The 20518-nt window shown below is 39.9% G+C and overlaps 1 protein-coding gene across 1 annotated transcript; it reads left to right on the plus strand.

Annotated features, from left to right (window-relative positions):
* Positions 1-17571: 17571 nt before the first annotated feature.
* LOC131251246 (AT-hook motif nuclear-localized protein 17-like) lies at positions 17572-18547 on the plus strand. Its single transcript, XM_058251857.1, has one exon. It carries the CDS (start codon positions 17730-17732, stop codon positions 18504-18506), a length of 777 nt encoding a protein of 258 aa, XP_058107840.1. The 5' UTR covers positions 17572-17729; the 3' UTR covers positions 18507-18547.
* Positions 18548-20518: the final 1971 nt, after the last annotated feature.

Below are 20518 nucleotides of genomic sequence, written 5' to 3' on the forward strand. Positions count from 1 at the left end.
CCGTCCAACCATTTTGACAGCTCATTTTAGGGCATGATCCAAGAAATGAAGTTGACCCAAATCTTAGGTGGACCACACCACAGAAACAGTCATGATTGAATCCCCGCCATTAAAAAATTAGTGGACCCTACAAGAATGTTTATTTGGCATCCAACCTATTAATAACGTCACAAAAGCCTTAGATGATGAGAGCATATAAATATCATTTTGATTCAAAGATTTGGTGGTGCGCAAGAAGTTTTTAACTGTCAACTACCACTGTTTGTTATGCTATGGTTCATCTGAGATTTAAATTTGCTTTTTTTGTTCTTGGATGATACCCAAAATGAGCTTTCAATATGAATGGACAGCGTGGATGTAGTCACATACATCATGGTGGCCCCATAGTCAGGATCCCTCCCACCTCGGTTGATCCCAGTGTCCACGCCAAATTGGAAGCGGATTGTGTCCTGCCCCTGCCTGAAATGGAAGTGGATTGCATTAAATGCTTAGTGAATCCAGGCAAGGGTTCCGTGGATCCACCATGATATATGCATGCATTTCATGGACATCATCCATCCATCTTGTGAGATTATTTCATTGAACGAGACAAACTGAGGCAAATCTAAAGAGGAAATGGGCCACAACAAGGAAGTAGTGAGGATTGAATTCTTAGGTCTGAAGAGGAAATGGGCCACAACAAGAAAGCAGTGAGGATTGAATACTTAGGTTTCATAAAAGTATTGGATAATGCTAATATTTGTGTTTTACCTTCATCCATCCCGGTCTATGCGACCTTATGAGTAGGTTGGATGGCAAATAAACATCCCAATGGTCCCTAAGAAGGTTTCAATAGTGGGTGCCATTGTCTTACTACTTTCTGTAGTGCGGCCACTTAAGGTTTGGATCTTCTTTATTTTTGGGGCTGTGCCCTAAAATAATATTGCAAAATGGGTGGACAATGTGGATATAACACACATTAAAGGATTTACATTCATGTATATGTATCCACAGTTAGTACTTTTCATGCATACCTAAGGTTGGACTTGAATTTGCGAGAGTGGTATTGGTGTGCTTTCAATAATTAAACATTGTTTCCTTTGGTGCGGTATACTGGAGATTAGGATCTATTTCATTTTTAGGTTCATAACTTATTTGAATTACAATGATGTTAATTTAATAATTTTATTTTCATTTAATAAAATAATAAACCCTTCATAATATAAAACATTTTGGGATAAATGTGTTAAATTAAATTATTTTAGACATTTCAACTTTTGTTAACAAACAAATTATTTCAAATTGAATACTTAATTTTCAGACTCCAATAACAGTTACCACACAAGTTACCCGACTACAGATTCGGATTTCAAGGTTAAACTTCAGATTTAACAAACATGCCTTCTTAGAAAAATCGAGTCTATTACAGCGCGCCAATACATATGGTGGGTGACCATCCGATGAGATATCAAGCATCAATCATGGTTAACATTTAACAGGTGCCAGATCAGCCGTTTTGGTTTCATCTGATTGTTAGAATTTTTGGGTACTTTCCATCCACCATGATGGTGACAATACGTTGCATAGGCAAAAATTGGGCCGCAGTGTACATTTCTTTGGACGGATTAACAGTTGGATATAGCATCGTTAATCATTCAGAGGAATTGCATAAGCATAGCATCCGCGGTTTTTAGTTTTCTGGGACGCAACGTAGGCGGAAAAAACTCCGGTGTGCAAGACACGTTGAATGTGGAACGTCGGTCTTTTTTTCTTTTTTATTTTTATTTTTATTTTTTTCCTTCAAACCGTAACATTTTCTTTTCATATCGTGACCACTTGATGATTGGACCAGTCTGATTATTATTATTATTATTATTATTATGGTTCAGATTTTGCTTTCAGTGCCCCCTTCATGATGGGCCGGAGGTCGCACAATTGTGACAGATTAGTAGCGTGTGAGTTAAGAGGGTCCTTACACTTACCCGCGTTGTAGACTACTTGGAGTTTCAACACCGGGTCAAGGGTTCGAATACCCACCAGTGGTGAAATCCCACGGCGTGCGTGTGTCGGGTGTGTGTACGTGTGTACAAAAAAATAATAATAAAATAAAGAAGAAGAAGAAGTAGCGTGTGAGTAAAGTAGTATACTTGCTCAGGGCGTTAGATGGAAAGCAGCCTTCGTCGCACGGTATGCTCGTTTTGGGCGCGGATTGGGTACTACCCCCATCCGGATTGGACTAGGGATGGACGATAATGTAAGGGGCTCTGTGGGGCCCACCGTGATCTATATTCTTTATCCACGCCATCCATCTATTTTGACGGATCGTTTTAGGGACTCTAAAAAGGAGGTTGATCGAAGACTCAAGTGGACCACACCACATGAAGCGGTTGGGGATTTAAAGCCTACCGTTGAAAACTTCTTGAGGCCCCAAAAGTTTTGTATCAAGCTGATATATTTATTTTTCCGTTCATTTAGGTTTACGTGACTTTATGAACAGGTTGGATGGTAAATAAAAATCATGGTGGGCTGTTAGAAGTTTTCAATGGTAAAAGTTCAATCCCCATTGCTTTGTGTGGTGTGATCCACTTGAGCTTCTATCTGCCTACAGTTTTAGGCTCCTGTCCTAAAATGATCTGTCAAAATTGATGGACGGCGTGGATAAAACATATAATTCAAAGTGGCCCAAGACCCTTAGCATGCCTGTAGTCTCCAACTACGCGGTAGTAGCCAGTCCGCATACGCTTGTTCTGATCATTTACATTTGCAGTGGAAGCGGATTAGGCAAAACCCCGGACTCATTGAAGACGGTTCGGCTGCTACCGTGTGGCCAGCTTGTTTTATGTATTCTGCGTACACGCCGTCCATTCATTTTTCCGGATCATACTACCATAGGAAAGAGTGGTGATTGACCATTAATGGGCCACAAAAGTTTTGAATCAAGCTGATATTTGCTTTTTCCCTTCATCCAGTCTCATGTGATCTTATCAACAAATCGGATGGAAAATCAATGGCACGAAAACATTAAGGTGCGCCGAGGGGTGTACACCGAGTCGAACCAAGTTGAGCTGGCCTCAGCTCGGTTCGGCTTGGCTATTAGTTGACCCCAGCTCGAACTCAGCTCGGCTCGGTCATTGAACCTGACTGGCCGGCTCAGCTTGGTTCAGTTAGCATCTCGGGCCAGTTCGAGCCAAGATCGAGCCAAATTCGCCTGTGCAGCATTTTCAAAAACACTTAGACTGCACCTTGAAAATCTAACTGTATGTAAAACAGCAACATTGGTTTTATAGGTATTTCATCAAACAACTTCTAAGCAACATAAATTTTTTTTTTTTTTAAGGATATTTGTTTCATATACATACCTTCCTTGCCGCCAACCACGCTTTGTTGAGTCATTTCATCAAACACTTGGTGAGCAACATCAATATCAAAGTAACCGAGTCACCGAACTAGTTCAATCCAAGTTCGATTCGAGTTGGGTTCAATTCGAGTCGAGTCGAGCTCAGGTAAGCTTGAACTCGGTTCGAAATTATTATTATTATTTTTAGCTAAAAAAAAGAAGCCCGAACTCAGCTTCAAAATGAGTTGAATCGAGCTTTTTTGACAAGTCGAGCGAGCTAACCGAGCTAGCTCAGGTCGTGTACACCCCTAGGTGTGCCCTAAAAAGTTTTTAATGGTATGGCGTTCAATCACTGCTTTTTCCTTGTTGTCAGGTGTCTTCAATCTAACTAAAATCAAAGGTCTATTGATGTTATAAAAAAATCAAAAAAATCCCAATTGTTTGTTGGATAGTTTTGGACTTACTACTCGATGACATCAAAGAATAGAATGTGTCTTCGATGTCATCTACTGGTCTTCGATTTCTATCAATGCCATCGAAGGTCTCATCGATGACGCATGCAGAACTGTGTTAAGTGCGTGATTTGTTTCTAGTTCAAGTTGTGATGTGATGTGTGTGTGTGTTGTGTGTGTGTGTGTGTGTGTATCAGGTGTAAGCAGGATTAGGGTATTCTAAGTGAATGTTAAGACATTCCTAAGGTGTTCTAGATAACAGTTAGGATTTTGAGAAGGGATTTTAGAATTGTTGGGATCGGTAAGTCCATCCAATATTGTTTCATAGTGTTTTCCTTGTCACTTTGTGTCATGGTCATTCCTCGCGAGGTTCTTTCCACGTAAAATTCATATGTTCTTTGTGTGCTTTTGTTTGTGTTTAATTTCACCTTATTTGATTGAATTCGGGTTTGTTTCCACATGATCCCCAACAAATGGTATTAGAGCTAATGTTGTGATTTCGAGTTTGAATTTGAAACATGTTAACGAAAGGTTCTAATGTGAAGTACGAAACAGAGAAATTCACTAGTAAAAATGAAATAAAATAAAATTGAACGATCAAAGGTGAAGATGATAGGCATTCAAGTTTAAAAAGGATTGCAACATGCTCTCCTTGGTAAACAGATGTGTCCTGCATTTATGAGCGATAAATAATGTGATGAACTTGATGAGAGAGCTACAATATTGATCTAATTATGTCTAATGGACAACGTTCTCTACGATGTCCTAAATCGAAAGATCGTCGCAAGGTTATAGACGAAACTAAATAGTTTGTACATGAAGAAATCCCTAGGCAGTTGTCAATATCTTAAGAAACAGTTCTACAATATTAAGATGATAGATGAGTCTGATATCAATGAACACATGAGCACATTCAATGAATTGCGTTATAAACTAACGAATGCAAAAGTTATGATCGGATAAGAAGATCAAGCCTTAATTTTGCTGAATTTGTTTCTACCATCTTACGAGAATCTTGTAAATGCTCTAATCCATGGTAGGGATACCATCGATGTTAAAACTTTCATAGCAACCCTCCATGAGAAGCAATTGAGAAGAAAAGACAGTGGCAAGGGTACCTCTACAGATGCATTGCTTACCAGGAGAAGAAATTCTAAACAGGAGAAAAGGAAGATCTCAATGCAGATCTAAATAGAAAGGGAAGGGCAAGATGAAGTACTAGAATTATGAAAAGATGGAAAGGCATGAAGAAGGATTGTCGGAATCCTAAGGCATAAAAGGGAGATAAGTATGATAATACGCCGAAGTAAGCCAACATAGTAGAATCCAACGGGGAAGTTGATGGTGGTGATGTTTTAACTATATCCAAAATTGAGTATCTCAACAACGAGTGGATTTTAGATATGAGCCCCTTATACCACATGACTTTTCAGCAAGATTGGTTCACGAGTTACAACGAGTGTGATGGTGGATAGTGGTTCATGGGCAATGACATTGCCTGTAAGGTTGTTGATGTTGGATCGGTATGCATCAAGATGTTTAATAGGAATGAGTGTATCCTGATAGAGGTGAGACATGTTCCAAACCTCAAGAAGAACTTGATCTCTTTGGGGGCATTAGAGGCACTTGGGTGTAAGTGCACAAGTTTTGATAAGGTCCTTAAAGTTTCTAAAAGGGCACTCATAGTAATTAAAGAACAACAAAGTGGTACCCTTAACAAGTTGATCAGGAATTCCATATTAGGTGGAGATGCAACGTCTGTAGTGAAATCCGCATTAGCACGTTTGTGGCATGCACTTCTAGGCCACATGAGTGAGCATGGTATGAAGGTACTTTCTAATCATTCTCTGATTCATGTATTTAAAAGCGTTGATTTTCATATATATGAGCATTATATATATGATAAATAATAACGACTAACTTTTAAAATTGGGAACCATATTTATAAGGTATAATAGAGTATGTGCATTCATATGTATAAGGCTCATTGCCCATTGTTTCTTTGGGGGTGGGGGGTGTGTTTGCCACATTCAAAGTGTTGGATTGAGTAAGGAGTTATGGACTAAGGCTGTGAATACATCTTATTTCCTGGTGAATCAATCATCGTCTATGCCGATAGACTATAAGATTCCAAAAGAAGTGTGGAGTAATCATGATATCAAATACTTACTGTTGTGGGTTTTTGGTTACGATACTTACTCTTATGTACCGTTAGTTGAGAGAGATAAGATGGACCAAAGGGTGAAGAAGTGTACTTTTGTATGATATGGTGATGGAGTGAATGGATATTGGCTATATAATCAGGTCACTTGGAAAATCATAATTAGCTGAGATGTCAGGTTTAATGAAGATTCATTATGCTGCAAGGATGGACACAGAGAATCAGAGAAATCAACAGTCATTGATGTCAAGATTGAAAAAATGATACGCAGGCAGAGCTTAAGCCGGAGGCAGAAGTAAATAACCTTTCAGTGAAAAGACACATCCGTAGGGTAAATGCACACCTATGGCCACGGCCATGGTCTGTCCCAACGGATATTTTGAAACACTAAATTATTTTAAAATAGCTTAAAATACAACAATCCCCCACATGTTTCAAAATATTTGACATTTCGGGTTAAGATGGAAGAGTTGTGCAATGGTGCCGGTGTGACCATAGACTTGAACCGAGATTAGAGTAAACACGACAGGTCTATAGGAATTAGGTAACACTATAGTCTTGAACCTGATTCCTTTTGATGTATATCGCAAGTACACGCCACGCATACAACTTTTTTGCTATAAGTGATTCTGCGGTTCGGTGCGTTTCGGTCATACACCATTACTTGGATTTCATAAGTGTTCTAGAGAATTCGCCTAGATTCTCATAGGAAGCGGTCTCCACCTCCATACCCATATAGGTGAATTCCATCAAGTATATGCAGCAATTGGGTACACCATCAAATATATGGCTATAGATTTATTAAGAGTTCAAAAATTTATCCTTCTTTATTGCTACTCACACTGTACACCATAGAAGGGGCTCATTTATATCAGTGCAATCGTCTACCTCGTGTCTTGTTGTTTACCTATTGAACCTATCTAATAGGATCTCTACTTGTGTAGGTTGGGTTGCCAACAATGGTAGTTTATATATTAGGCTTAACCCCATTCCCTTTGATGTATCATTGACTAATCTTTTAGATAGTCACTTAATCAGAGGATTTATGACCCGTAGGCCTTTTACCTCCACCCATTTTTGCTCCGTCAGGCTTTCTTTCCATACGAGTTTGGCCATGTCTTAGTCCCATTATGGCTAATTATCCTTTTAGATCAGGTAGGGATCATCGTATTGGCAAGTTATTGCCTCACTAACTAACTACTCATAAATGAGCCTCTGCCTAGGTTGATTCTTCCTTTTGCTTCTCAATTAAGTCTTTGGCAGTCAGTTATAACCTCTATGATTATTCATATCTCAAGCCAAAGTATACTGAACTCATTTCTAACCCATAGAGTCAATAATTATGACTCCATCAAGTAAAAGATACTGAGCATCACTTTTATTATGATAGTTATTGTATCACTGGCTCTGAATACAACCAACTTTCTTAGCCTTGAATGTACTCTTACAATTCAAGCAATTTCACTAGCCCACCATTCAACTAACTGGTGGTAAAGTCAATCGACCTTATTGTATCTGCAATACAAAGAGGCTGGAGTAATCTATCATGCATAGACATATGACAACTAAAATAGAGTATAACTTTCATGTAGTTATATCGCAACATTATCATGTTATCATATGTTCCCTAACATATGAAAGGTTAGATAATTTATCAATTAGTGATTAGAATTCAATATAATCAATGGATATTTGACAACTAAATATGGAGGAGAAATGTTTAAGTTCATTATTAAGTATCTTGATCGATGGATTGAACAATGAGCTCCATATGTACATAAGTTCGGCCATTAAATACATTTATTGATGGTAAAACAATATAGTTTATTACATAAACTTATAGTCTCATATGAATACCAATCTCAAATGTCCAAATCTAGCCTTCAATGAGAATAAAATATAGCCTAAAAATCTCATTGATCCAACAATCATCTTATGAATTCATACCGCTACCAATATTCTTTCTACCATTCATTTGATGGCTACCAATTTGGTCATTAAAACATGCAATATATTTTATTCACCTTGTCTCAAAGATATACATGTCAATATAAAACATGTGTATATTGATCCATAACATTCAACATATAGTTTTCTTAGTGTAAATCTTCAATTTTATATATGTCAACCCATTTATCAAATACTTATTAACTAAACTTATACTTTATAGGTTAAGTGGTTTATCTAAATGCATCCACGTGCACCCCTATAATTTCATATTTAGCTTCGATAGATATATCTATGGCCCACCTGATAAATCCATTAACCAAGAGTTAAGAGAAATCTTTCGTAAGAACTATCTTATGAATTAAATGGATCTAACAGGTGTTCTAAGTTGGCACATGATCAGACGGAAATAACATTTCTTATGCCTTTCTAAGTAGGTAATATTGTTTAAAAAGTATTGTGAATGATGTCAAAAGTGAATGTAACTTGTCTCATAAGTTAGGCATGTGCACTTGTCAATGTGTCAAACAGTTAAGTGATATGTGCCGACAGTCCTTCTGTTATTGGACTCAATATTCTATAATATCACTTTCTACATAATAAAATGTAAGTCAGAATTAACATTGAATTAAGACACATTCACTATTAGTTCACTTGAGAAACTCAAGTCACCTTTTGCTTCATGGTAAGTGAAACTCTAGAGATACAAGCATTCATATAATGTGAGTTATTAAGTACTTAATATTCATAAAAGTAACACACATACAAGATCTAGACCTTTCATCTATTGGGCCCGCAAAAGATAATATTTTAAAACTACACTAGCCCAATCATCCCACATGAGCCAATGTAACATCTGTATGGATCTATAACTTTGGAACATTATAGTATATCTAAGTACATAACCCCCACAATTTAAAATCTTTATAAATGAGATCTTTCTACATATGTATAATTTCTGAGTATCTATGTATCAAGTGTCATACATTGTTTAATGTTTCATGTTATAATAGGAAGACTATATTTTATACATGTGACACATGGATATAAGATTCGAGCATATCAATCATAAATCCACATAGGATGGATTAAAGACCATAAGATATATATAATGATACAAAAGGAATAATATGCGTTATCTATAGATACACAGTAATAAGTTGGCCCATGGTTTGATAGACTCGGTTATTGATTTGATCAAGTTCAATATAACATACTCATTTATTCCTTGTGTGCACTCATTATCATAAAGGTCATTCATACCAATGATTGATTTACATTATAACTTAATTTTTAGGTCAATATAAATAAAAAGAATAACCCAATAATGAACTATTTATGTTACAAACATGTGTGCAGTGACGCCTTAGTGTGAAACCGTGCATTATACTGTATTTCTAAAGATCAACATCAATATAGCTATCCATTATATGCACATCAATCACACAAAAATCAACTCCTCACCGTACACTTAATCAAAATGACATGTTATATATGTTCTAACACCAGTGATATATTAGGCCCCATTTTTTCACAATTCAGACCATGCACTCTTATGCTACCCACCATCAGTCACCATCAAATATCTTTCTAAAATCCTCCATCATAAAGTAGACAGTAAACCATCCACTTGCACTTCATAAGTTGGACATGTAAGATTGTCGAATGGAAGAATATTTTGGTGACACATTATACATGGTCCAGCACATTAATTGAATAGTCTCGATCATCAAAATTGAGAGCGGATTAGATTATTCAAATACATATATCATATAGAATTATAGATTGTATGTGTATGAAGCACAATCATCTGTTAAAGTATTAAAAGATTGCTTAGGAGAGAGGAAACTCATAAGAGTATAAACCCATGAGCAATTAGGATAGATGATTTTAACCGTTTACTTCATTTCCGCTGAACAAGTGATTAGAGTATCAGTTCATTATTACTTTCTTTTTTTAACACCCATTTGGATTTGAACCATTTCCACTTATTTATTTATTTAATGAGATTGTCCAAGAAATCTCATTATTGAGACATTCAAGTCTTTCCATATTTGGCGATTTTGTTCCCATGTGAGGTCCATCAGATCAGTGGACTAGATCAAGGGTCATCGGAATGTTGTTTGCTCTCATTCAACATGTCAAGTTCATATTTAATTGTTGTAACCACCAGATGCTCCTTGTTAGAACCCCTTAAGGGTTGCAACAACTTGAAAATGATGGGAAGACACATAATTAACAACTACATTTCTCAATACTAAGAATTTTATTTCTAGCACGTACGTGATGGAATTAGATCCATCAATTGGTTGACTGTACAATGAATATTACCCATCCGCATGTGAGCAACTAGCAGACTTATGAGATAGTGACCACACCATCGACCTATCAGGCCCATTTTTAAAGTTACTTTGGAAGATTGTATTTTTAAGTTTCTTTCACATTTTTCTTTCCAAAGTTTTCTTTTTAACTATGTATGGTGGTATACAAAGAAGAATTCCTAATATGATGGGAATCTCAAAACAAAATCTCATTTTGAAATGCATTTTGGGTTGATTTTTATTATAAATGGATGTTGAGATTAGTGTATATCCTACTCAGTATAGTGCAACAGTTTGATTTAATTTCATATGAAGGTTACGTTGGCTCAAGCTATGAGAAAATAAATCACAAATTTTGAGATCTAAAAAGAAATACTCCTTAATGTCATATCATGATTTTGAGAAAATCTACTAAATACAAGCTTTCTCATGAGTGAACAGTGTCACACCCCGAACTCGGAAACCAGGCTCACAAAATTCCCGATCGCCGAATCCGGCGCCGACAGCCTCCGTAGAACCCCATTTTCGGATCCCGGCACCCATTCACCAGGTTCCGATCCTGGAATACTACAAGGAGGATTTCAAGTCATCAGTCTGATTCATAATGAGCATAACAAAAGCATAACCCACAAACAATAACCACAAGAACACCACCACAAAATCCACTAAGATCAAAAACTTTTGAGTACAATGCGATAGAAAAGGAAAATACAATGTGATAAAAGAAACAAAACTCCAGAAGCTCGTCTGCACGGTCCAACTACGGCGAGACTATGGCTGCGACTGCGTCCTGGCGTCACCTGCACGCATCAATCGTGCATAAGCTTATGGAAAGCTTAGAGGGTGGTGTAAGTATGTGCGCAATATAAACGTGCTCAAAATGCAAGGTCAGAGTGATGCGGAAACATGGTGATGAGCACATGAATGCAATCAGCCGTACCAAGGCTATGCGGTGCAAGATATGAATGCTATCGGCCATACACAGCCATGCGATGCGAGATGCAACTCAAGCATGCCAATTCTCAACATGTATCAGTACAGTTTTGTGTCTGGATAATCACAGGGGTTCAATACACTCCAAATGGCACTTTCGCTCCCTAGGCGCGCAGTCCAAATGAGCGTAAGAATCCTCTCTTTCCGCGTGACCAATAGGCCAATACCTATCAAGCACGTCGATAGCGGACCCATTCGCGAGCTGGTCAAACTCGGCTTAGATTGCCCCCTGCCCTCGGGCGAGTAAGGCCACACTCCTTTCCAACCGACCACGACACGGTGGGAGACGCGGCCTCTGGTATTCGGCCCTCGTGCGCTCATATATCCACTTGGTCTCGACATTGGAGTCATCCTCTGGTACCATCGGGTTTAGGGATTTTCACCCGGGGACATCTATGGCGTCGCGATACTAGAAACAGTATTTTCCGGTCTCCAATCCTGCCATCCACGATGTATCTGTGGAGGCCATGGCCCTGATGTCGCTAGGGCATATAGTAACTATAATCACACAAATGCAAGTGCATGAGTCACATTATCAGTCATGCAACAGTCTGTATGTACCATGCACTTATATGGGGCAACTCCGCCTATCAGGGAGCCCATAAACAGTCTGCCCAAAGGCATATGCTATGATCGGTCACTCCTCACGTCAGGCATACATATGATGCGAATGATCATGAACCATGGATCTATACTAAACATGCATATAGGGATGGGCTCTGCGTATCACAGAAATGGGCCTAGACGGCCTGCAGAGTATAAGTATGAACCTATCAGTGGCCTTAAGGAGTGTGACAATGCGGACATTTAACCAACATTGTCCTTACAATGTGGACGTCAAACCAACATTGTTCCCAAGGCTTAGCCCGCCATAAAGCACCATTACACAAACCATAGGAAATCACACATTGCAATGGACTAATATACATCTCATTGGGCCTCGACCCATAGTGCTCAGATACATCAAATGGGCCATCTTATATGGGCCTTATATAAGTCAAGTGGGCCGCATTAGTGGGCCTTATGTACATTGCAATGGGCCATAACCCATGAGCCTTTGAAAACTTCACAATGGGTCTCGTAACATGGCCCTTATATATATCAGAGTGGGCCTCGACATCGGGCCACCAATACGTTGAATGGGCCTAACCTCATGGGCCTTATATATATATCAAGGTGGGCCTCCCCAACGGCCAGAAATACATCAATATGGCTCCACCACATGGGCCTAGGGCCCACCATAATATTTATTTGAAATCCAACCTATTCATAAGGTCACTTGGACCTTGGGTAAGGCCCACTGAAATGTTCATTTGAAATCCAACTTATTCATAAGGTCACGGGACCAGGGGGCCCACCAGGATGTTTATTTGCCATGCAACCCGTGGATAGGGTCACGTGGGCCTAGTCCACGGTAATATTTATTTGCCAGCCAACCTGTTTGTAAGGTCATTTTTGAGGGGGGGTCCATGTCAAATAGTGGCCCACCAAATGGACGGTGTGGATACAAAATATACATCATGTTGGGGCCCACGGATGGAGCCGTGGGTCCCTGCCTCTTGGCCGCCCGTCACTGCAGCAGCAGCAGCGCTGCTGCTGCTGTTTTAAATTTTTTTTTTTTTTTTTTTTTTTTTTTGTTTTATTTTGGGGCCCACCGAGATGTGATTCACAATCCAGCCCATCCATTATGTGTGCCCCACTTGGCTGAGGGTATACAGACCAAGTTTCAACGACATCCAAAACTCAGGTAGGCCCCACCAACGATTTTATATGTTTTAGGCATGTCTTCACATGATTTTAAATGGTATGGCCCGCCTGAGTTCCTTTTATGGCTGATTTTTGGAGTGGACGTGTGGCCTGAGGGGACCCATCAAATGGACGGTGTTGATGGTTGAAAGCACCAAGGTGGGGCCCACAGCTGGGGCCGTCCGTCCGTCAACTGATCTGGCGCAGCCGCAGGCAGCGCGCCTGCGCCTTCTGACAGCGGCGCAGCGCTGCTGCTTCTTCCTTTTCTTTTCTTTTTTTGAAAAAGAGTTTTTCGCGGTTTTTCCCAGGTGGGGCCCGCTTTAGTAAGATCCACTCCATCCATTGGTCTCTGTGGCTTGATACCAACCCATAGAGTCCAATATTGGGCTTTTTCAGATGTACAGGAGCATCAGGGAGCAAATCAAAGGTAGGGACACTGTTTCCTATGGTACGGCCCGCCAGAAAATGGGATCAACTTCATTTTTCGGCTCAACGCTTAAAATGAGTTGAGGAACGACATGGACGGCTCGGATCTTACATATACATCAAGGTGGGGCCTGCATGAGTGGCCCACCACTCCTTTCTTCTCTTTTTTTTTTTTTTTAAAGGTTCATTGTTGCAACGTCCAGCGTCCAGGGACGCTGGACGGTTTGTATATATTCCCAAAAAAAATGTGGTGGGTCCCACGTGAATGTGGCCCACCAATATATATATATATATATATATATATATATATATATATATATATATATATATATATATATATATATATATACATTTAATGTTTACCTTATATTGTATATATATATAAGTACATATTATATTATATATTATAACATACATACATATATATATATATATATATATATATATATATATACATATAAAAAGATGCATTGGACCCATCCCAATAGTAGAGGGTGCGGATCATCACCTATAATAGAGTGGGCCACACCGTCTGATGTAGATGGACGGAGGAGATGTAACACCTATCGGTGGGATCCACACCATTACAAAGAAAGAATGAGAGAGATAAAGAGAGAGATACACGGTGAGATAGAGGAACCCCGCCACTATGGGCCCTCTTGATTAAATCACATACATCCAAATGGGTCCCACCAACAAGTGGGCCCTAAAATTTAAAATAATGGAAAATCACCCACCTTATCTTCCTTTTCCTTGCTCCCTTGGACTCCTTAGCTCCTTACCTTCACTTTTAATGGAGATTGATGAAGGATGAATGGTTGAGATTGGAGATGAGAGGGTGGGCCACACTTGAAGTTGAGAGAGGAGTGTTGGATGAGTGAAATTTCTCATGGGATTTGGAAAATTTGCTAGAGAATGAGAGGGAGAGATAGAAATAATGGGTGGAGGGATGGGTGGAGTGATGGTTGTAAGAAAGGAGTGATGAGAGGTATGGTTTAGTTTGAAATTGGTGGAGAAGAGGGATGGTTGAAGTTGAAAATGAGAAAAAGAGGAATGGTGAGGTGGAAAGATGGTGGACTTTTGGAAAAAGAGGGAATGGGTGAAGTACTTTGAGGCATGGTTGCATTTATGGTTAATTAGAGGGACTAATTGTGTAGAGATTCCCTCGAAATCCGCAACGCGCGGTGTTTCTTCGGAATAAACGCTGATCGGCATCTTCTTACCTGGGTATCGGTTCGGTGCGCAAGTCACGGCGTTGGAACCGTGGCGACGACGCGATCGTCAAGACATAAGTTTCAGATCGAGCCGACGTCGGTGCGCGGGACCTGGCTTAGGATCGTGCGCAAACACCGAATTCGGTGCGAAGGTTGCCGAAATTTGACCGGAAGGACCGCGGAAGCTAACAGAATGGTACGGATTAGGACACGGGTCTTACAAACAGGGCCTGACATTATCCAAGAGGTAGGCACTATAGATTTCTTAGATTTTACATGTGTGTGGAATGACATGTCTTTGGGACATAAAAACCATATGTAGGTTATTACTCTAGTATCCAAGATAGCCTTAGCCTGACCCATTTGATAACTTGAAGATCATACTTTGTATTAATGAGGGTTACAACGAACCCGGCCAATTGATCAGGAATCCAGACCTCTTATATGTTTGATCATAGTCTAATCATTCTCATTTATATATAGCAAGATCTAAAGTACTCTAACCATTCTCAGTCAGTGCATTCGTTCACTTTTGTACATGTGGTCCAAAAAACTTACATAATAAGTATATACAAGATCTTGACCATTAGGTGAGATATGACAACTCTAGATTATATGAGTCATGACCCACAAATCGGGTTGGTGTGGTTTCATTTTGGGCTATTCCAACCAAATAGATGTAATCGTAATTCTTAAATAGTTTTTCAAACAAATTCGATTTCAAGATTGTTGGGATATGGAGTTTGAAAAATTATTTAAATAAAATAAATTTAATTGAGAAAAAGAGAAAACTTATCGGTTTATAGAAGTCGAGACGTGAGATGAGTCACTCGGCTTGAAATCAAATTTTCTCTCCTTGGACAGCGTCTCAAGTGCAACAGCTTTCTAGAGCAATCAACCTCTAGGATACAACGACTATGACCCAGTTCCAGTGGTGCACTCACTGTACACGGGCTCGAACCACTTTGTAGTCTTAACCCGAACTAGAAAATACTTAAACCACACTTTTAATATATAAGAAACTTTTTCTTGCTTTTTTTAAAACATATGAGAGAAAGTCTCTATTTATAAACTTTGTGAATACACCCTTTTACAAAGGGTTGTGACTATTGGGTTTAAACCCAAGTGGTGCAACCCTTAGGCTTCAAAAGACATAACTTTTCAAAACAAAAAATGAAAGGATATAATCTTTCAATGAAAAGACACATCCGTAGGGCACATGCGCACCTATGGCCACAGCCATGGTCCGTCTCAACCGATATTTTGAAACACTAAATTATTTTAAAATAATTTAAAATACAACATGATGTACGTGTTATATTCACACCGTCCATTCATTTTTCCTGACAATTTCACGGCATGAACCCAAAATAACCTGATTTGGACCACAAGTGGACCCACCGCAGAAAGCAGTGGAGATTGAAAGCCTACCATTGAAGTTTTTAGAGCAAGCTGATGTCTATGTTTTCCTTTTATCCAGAGGTCTGTGTGAACTTGCGTGACATTATCAACACGTTGGATGGCAAATAAACATCATGGTTGGCCCTAGAAAGCTTTCAACGGCGAGCATTACAGTGCAGTACATTCGAGCTTTGAAATTTTTATTTTTAGTTTCCTTGGCTCATGCGACGTCGTGATGTAACCTATAAATTGTAGTGGGGGCGTACAGAGCTTTGCCACGTCAACGCAAGTTGGTTCTGTGTTCTACACTAAGGGCCCGTTTGGCCGGTCGGATTGGAAGGGATTGGATGGCATTGGAAGGGATTGGAAGTCAAATCCTGGGATTGGCCTGGCGTGCCAAACAGAGCCGGTGATCTGATCCCAATCCCATGGGTCTTAAGACAATCCACTGACAATACTATCATTACCTTTAAATCCCATCCAATCCACCCTATCCACCCTGATCCTTTCAAATTTGCCTAGGGACGTGTTTGGTTCGAGGGATTGAAAGGGGTGAGAAGGTTTAATACCGGGATTGGCCGGGCGCGCCAAACGGACTGGATGTAGCAATCCCATGGATCTCCAGACAATCCACCGACAACACCATCATTACCTAGAAATCTATGCCATCCACCCTAATACCATTCAATCCCTCCTAATCCACCCGGCCAAACGGGCCCTAAAGATCCTCAGGGTATGTTCCATCGTTTGACGGTCTGGATCAGTGAACCATTGGAGCTTGTCCAGCTCACCAAACGACGGTACGCACAGTAAACGCCCCGGTGCTGGTCCACGCGGTGTGGTACTCCATCATATAACCCCTTTTTATTTGAATGTTGACTACTGTTGTACAATTTTCTAACCGTACATTTGCAGGCCTACCGATCGAAAAGCTAATGAGTTCCATATCGTGTAATTTGGGGCATTAATCATGTTGGGTTCATACTAAAACGGTCTGGATCATCAGACCAAGGGAAGCCTGTGCAACCAAACTATAATCCAAAGGAAACCGTCCACATCCTCGGGACGCGGACCATACATTCGAGAGATGTGAGACGTGACTGAAGAAGGGACAGCGGGCCCCACATACGTGGACCCACATGTAAGTAGAAGACCGTCACCAGGCGGACTATGGCAGGGATCAAGGTCGGACAGCGCAGAAAGGAAGAAAAAACGAAAAAGAGAGATAGAGAAATACTTTGATACTCTGGCAGAGTATAATGGATGATGCTCAGGCGGCTATAATTACTGAAGAATTGCATAGATAGAATGATAAAAGTTCAAACTAAACGGTCCAAGCTGTGTATACCAGTTTAGATGTTTAATGAACCTGTATTTGACCTTACTTACTTATCCCAGCAGTAGATTTCTAGATATAAATTGGACGGTTTAAAATGAAAAAATCCAATGATCTCATTTCATAAAAAAGTGTCCACCAATCAAAGGATATAATTGTTTAACTAATGTGATTTTCAGATTCCAACGTATCAAGTGTGTTCCACAATTTAGTCGGTTTTATTTAAGAGAGTATTTGCCATGCATACTATTTCCAAGTGCGCCAGCGTATCAAGCGTCATACATAACCAGAGCATTAAAAAAGTCGAATTTTATAAAAGCTGCTCCAAAGGAGGAATTGGTCTTCTTTTACATACAAGAGAGATTTCCATTTCTCCTTTTTCAGCTTCCGTTTCTGGAAGGAGAAGGAAGAAGAAGATGGCGGACTACGGAGGAGGAGCACCAGCAGCAGCCATTGCGCTGTCGCACGCTCGCGACTGCCACACGTCCGAAGAAGATGAAGAAGAAGGCCGAAACAGCGCGACAGGGAAGAACACGAAAGCCATGGTGGTAGTTGGAGGAGCGAAGAAGCCGCGCGGCAGACCGCCCGGCTCGAAGAACAAGCCCAAGCCTCCAATCGTGATAACGCGGGACAGCGAATCGGCCATGCGGCCCACCGTCCTCGAGCTCTCCGCGGGGAGCGACGTCGTCGAGAGCGTCTTGACATTCGCCCGTCGACGCCACGTGTCCATCTGCGTCCTCAGCGGCAGTGGCAGCGTTGCTAACGTCACTCTCCGCCACCCAACTTCCCATGCATCGACTCTCACGCTACATGGCCGCTTTGACATCCTCTCTCTCTCTGGAACCTTCCTCTGCTCTCCTTCTCCTACTACAAAAGCTCCTTTCACCATATCTCTTGCAGGAGCACAAGGGCAGGTCATTGGAGGAACTGTTGCGGGAGCACTGGTTGCTGCGGGACCTGTAGTCCTCATGGTCGCTTCTTTCACGAATCCATCTTACCATCGCCTCCCTGCAGAAGAAGAAGAAGCTGAAGATAATAGCAAGAAGGCTGGCGTGGGAGGCAGCGACTCGGGCAGCAGCAGCAACAGCATGTCTATGTCTGTTTATAGCGTAGCAGCTCCAAGCCCTTTGACTTGCCAGATCACATCAGATGTATTGGCATGGGCTCCTCCCTCTCGTCCTCCTCACTACTAATAATTATTGTTTAAAAAAAAGAAAGAAAGAAAGAAAGAAAACCAATTCCACCCATCAGTTTTGTCTTCTTTTCATGTCACTATCTCATTTGGAAACTACACCAGGTTTTGAGTATTTGATAGTATCCAGCTCTCTCTCTCTCTCTCTCTCTCTCTCTCTCTCTCTCTCTCTCTCTCTCTCTCTCTCTTTTGGTTTTTCTTCGTTTGGTGTTTTAGGGTTTGGGATTTCGCCCGGTTTTCCGGCTGAGTTTTCCTGTTTCATGGTTTTCTGTGGGTTTTTCTCGAACTTTCTTTCAAAAGAGGTTTCAGGGCTTCTTTTCAGCTTCATTTTCCTTGACGGTAGAAGGGGTGCTTTTGGTGATGTGGCTGCTGCTGCTGCCTTCTCTGATCTGATGAGAAGGATGTCAGTTCCTTCAGAAATTCCTTGTCAGGGTGGAGTCGGTCGTCTCTTTCCATCTATCCATCCAGACCCTGTTGGGTTCCTCGGGAAGAGCTGTTTCTCCACCTCCAAAGCAAGCAGACTGTTAGAAAGAGACAAGTAGAGATAGAGATGGAGATGTAGGGATGCAGCCAAACGAAGAGAAGTCGCCTGCAGCTGAGTCTCTAAAAAAACGATATATGAAGAGAAGTCGCCTGCAGCTGAGTCTCTAAAAAAACGATATATATATATATATATATATAGAGAGAGAGAGAGAGAGAGAGAGAGAGAGAGAGAGAGAGAGAGAGAGATGGTACTGAGTTGGTTTTTTTTTTTTTTTTGGTTCTTTTTAATGTTTTTGTATAAACAGGTTTAGAATGGATTCGTTTGGTGTTCCCTTTTCTCAATCTCGTGTGGTCTTTATATGATAATATTCTAAATGATTGGATATGGGTGCATGCCAAACGCATACCCATGTTGTAGGTGTGTCGGGTGGGGATTCTTTGTCGTTCCACGAACTTATCCACCAACTTGGGTCTAGAATACAATGATAGTTCACTCCCGTATCTTAAAGTTGTGGTATCTCAATCTGGCTGTACACTAGTGGGACCCGTTGTGGATAGAAGCACTGAGTAAATTCAAACTATTACTAAAATGATCATAACCGTCTCACTCAGCTCGTTTATTTGGGACAGCGGTCGAGTTTCTTTCGATCGGCCTTTTAGTTTATGCTTCGTCAACAGCCAGCCGTCCCATTTCAACGTATGGGTTGACTTGCATGTATACTGTGTGGATAAGGAAGGTGAAGAAACGGTGGTTAACTATTACTGGAATCACGTTCGCCACATTGAAGTTTAAAGATAACATTGATAATTTTGATGAAATTTGGTGCTCCAGCTTGACAGCTACATTTTGGCGCCGGGTACACCCTGTGTTTCATTGAGCGCCGCAGTACCATCACTTTCCAAAACATGATATTTCACTGCGAGGCACAGTAGTTGCCTTATTTTCTGAGGAATTATTCGTAATTCCTTTTTAATAATAATAATAATAATAATAATTTTCAATATTTTGTATATATATATATATATATGGGAAAGGGTTCTATGCGGTCTAGTTCATGAGAACTTCCCATGAGTTCAAGCTGTGTGGGCCCCACTGTGATGCATGTTGAACATCACCACTATGAATTTGATGGGTCCCTTTAAATTATGAGATATTCGAAAAATCAACCACATACGGAACTCAAGTGGGCCATACCATCTAAAATCATGTGAAGACATGACTAAAAAAGTGAGTTATTTTCTTATTTTTGCTTATTATGTTGAATTAAGCTTGATTAAGAAAAAAGTAAGAAATAAATAAATAATAATAAATATAAATGTTTCACTTATAAAAAATGTGATTATTTTAAGATTTTATTTTTTATTTTATTTATTTATTTATTTATTATTATTTTATTTTATTTTGCAAAGAAACAAATAAAAAGAATGAAAAAGATTTTTTAAAAAAACCCCCACTTCTACTTTTAGAAAATGGATTTTTTTTTTTTTTTGAATTATAAAAATTATGCTCAAATTGATTAGCTTGGAAAG

Source organism: Magnolia sinica, chromosome 7, assembly GCF_029962835.1.
Source record: "Magnolia sinica isolate HGM2019 chromosome 7, MsV1, whole genome shotgun sequence".
Lineage (NCBI taxonomy): Eukaryota > Viridiplantae > Streptophyta > Magnoliopsida > Magnoliales > Magnoliaceae > Magnolia > Magnolia sinica.

What these genes read in the sequence shown, in the direction of transcription:
- LOC131251246 (XM_058251857.1), top strand. Translation starts at nt 17,730, where the DNA reads ATGGCGGACTACGGAGGAGGAGCACCAGCAGCAGCCATTGCGCTGTCG.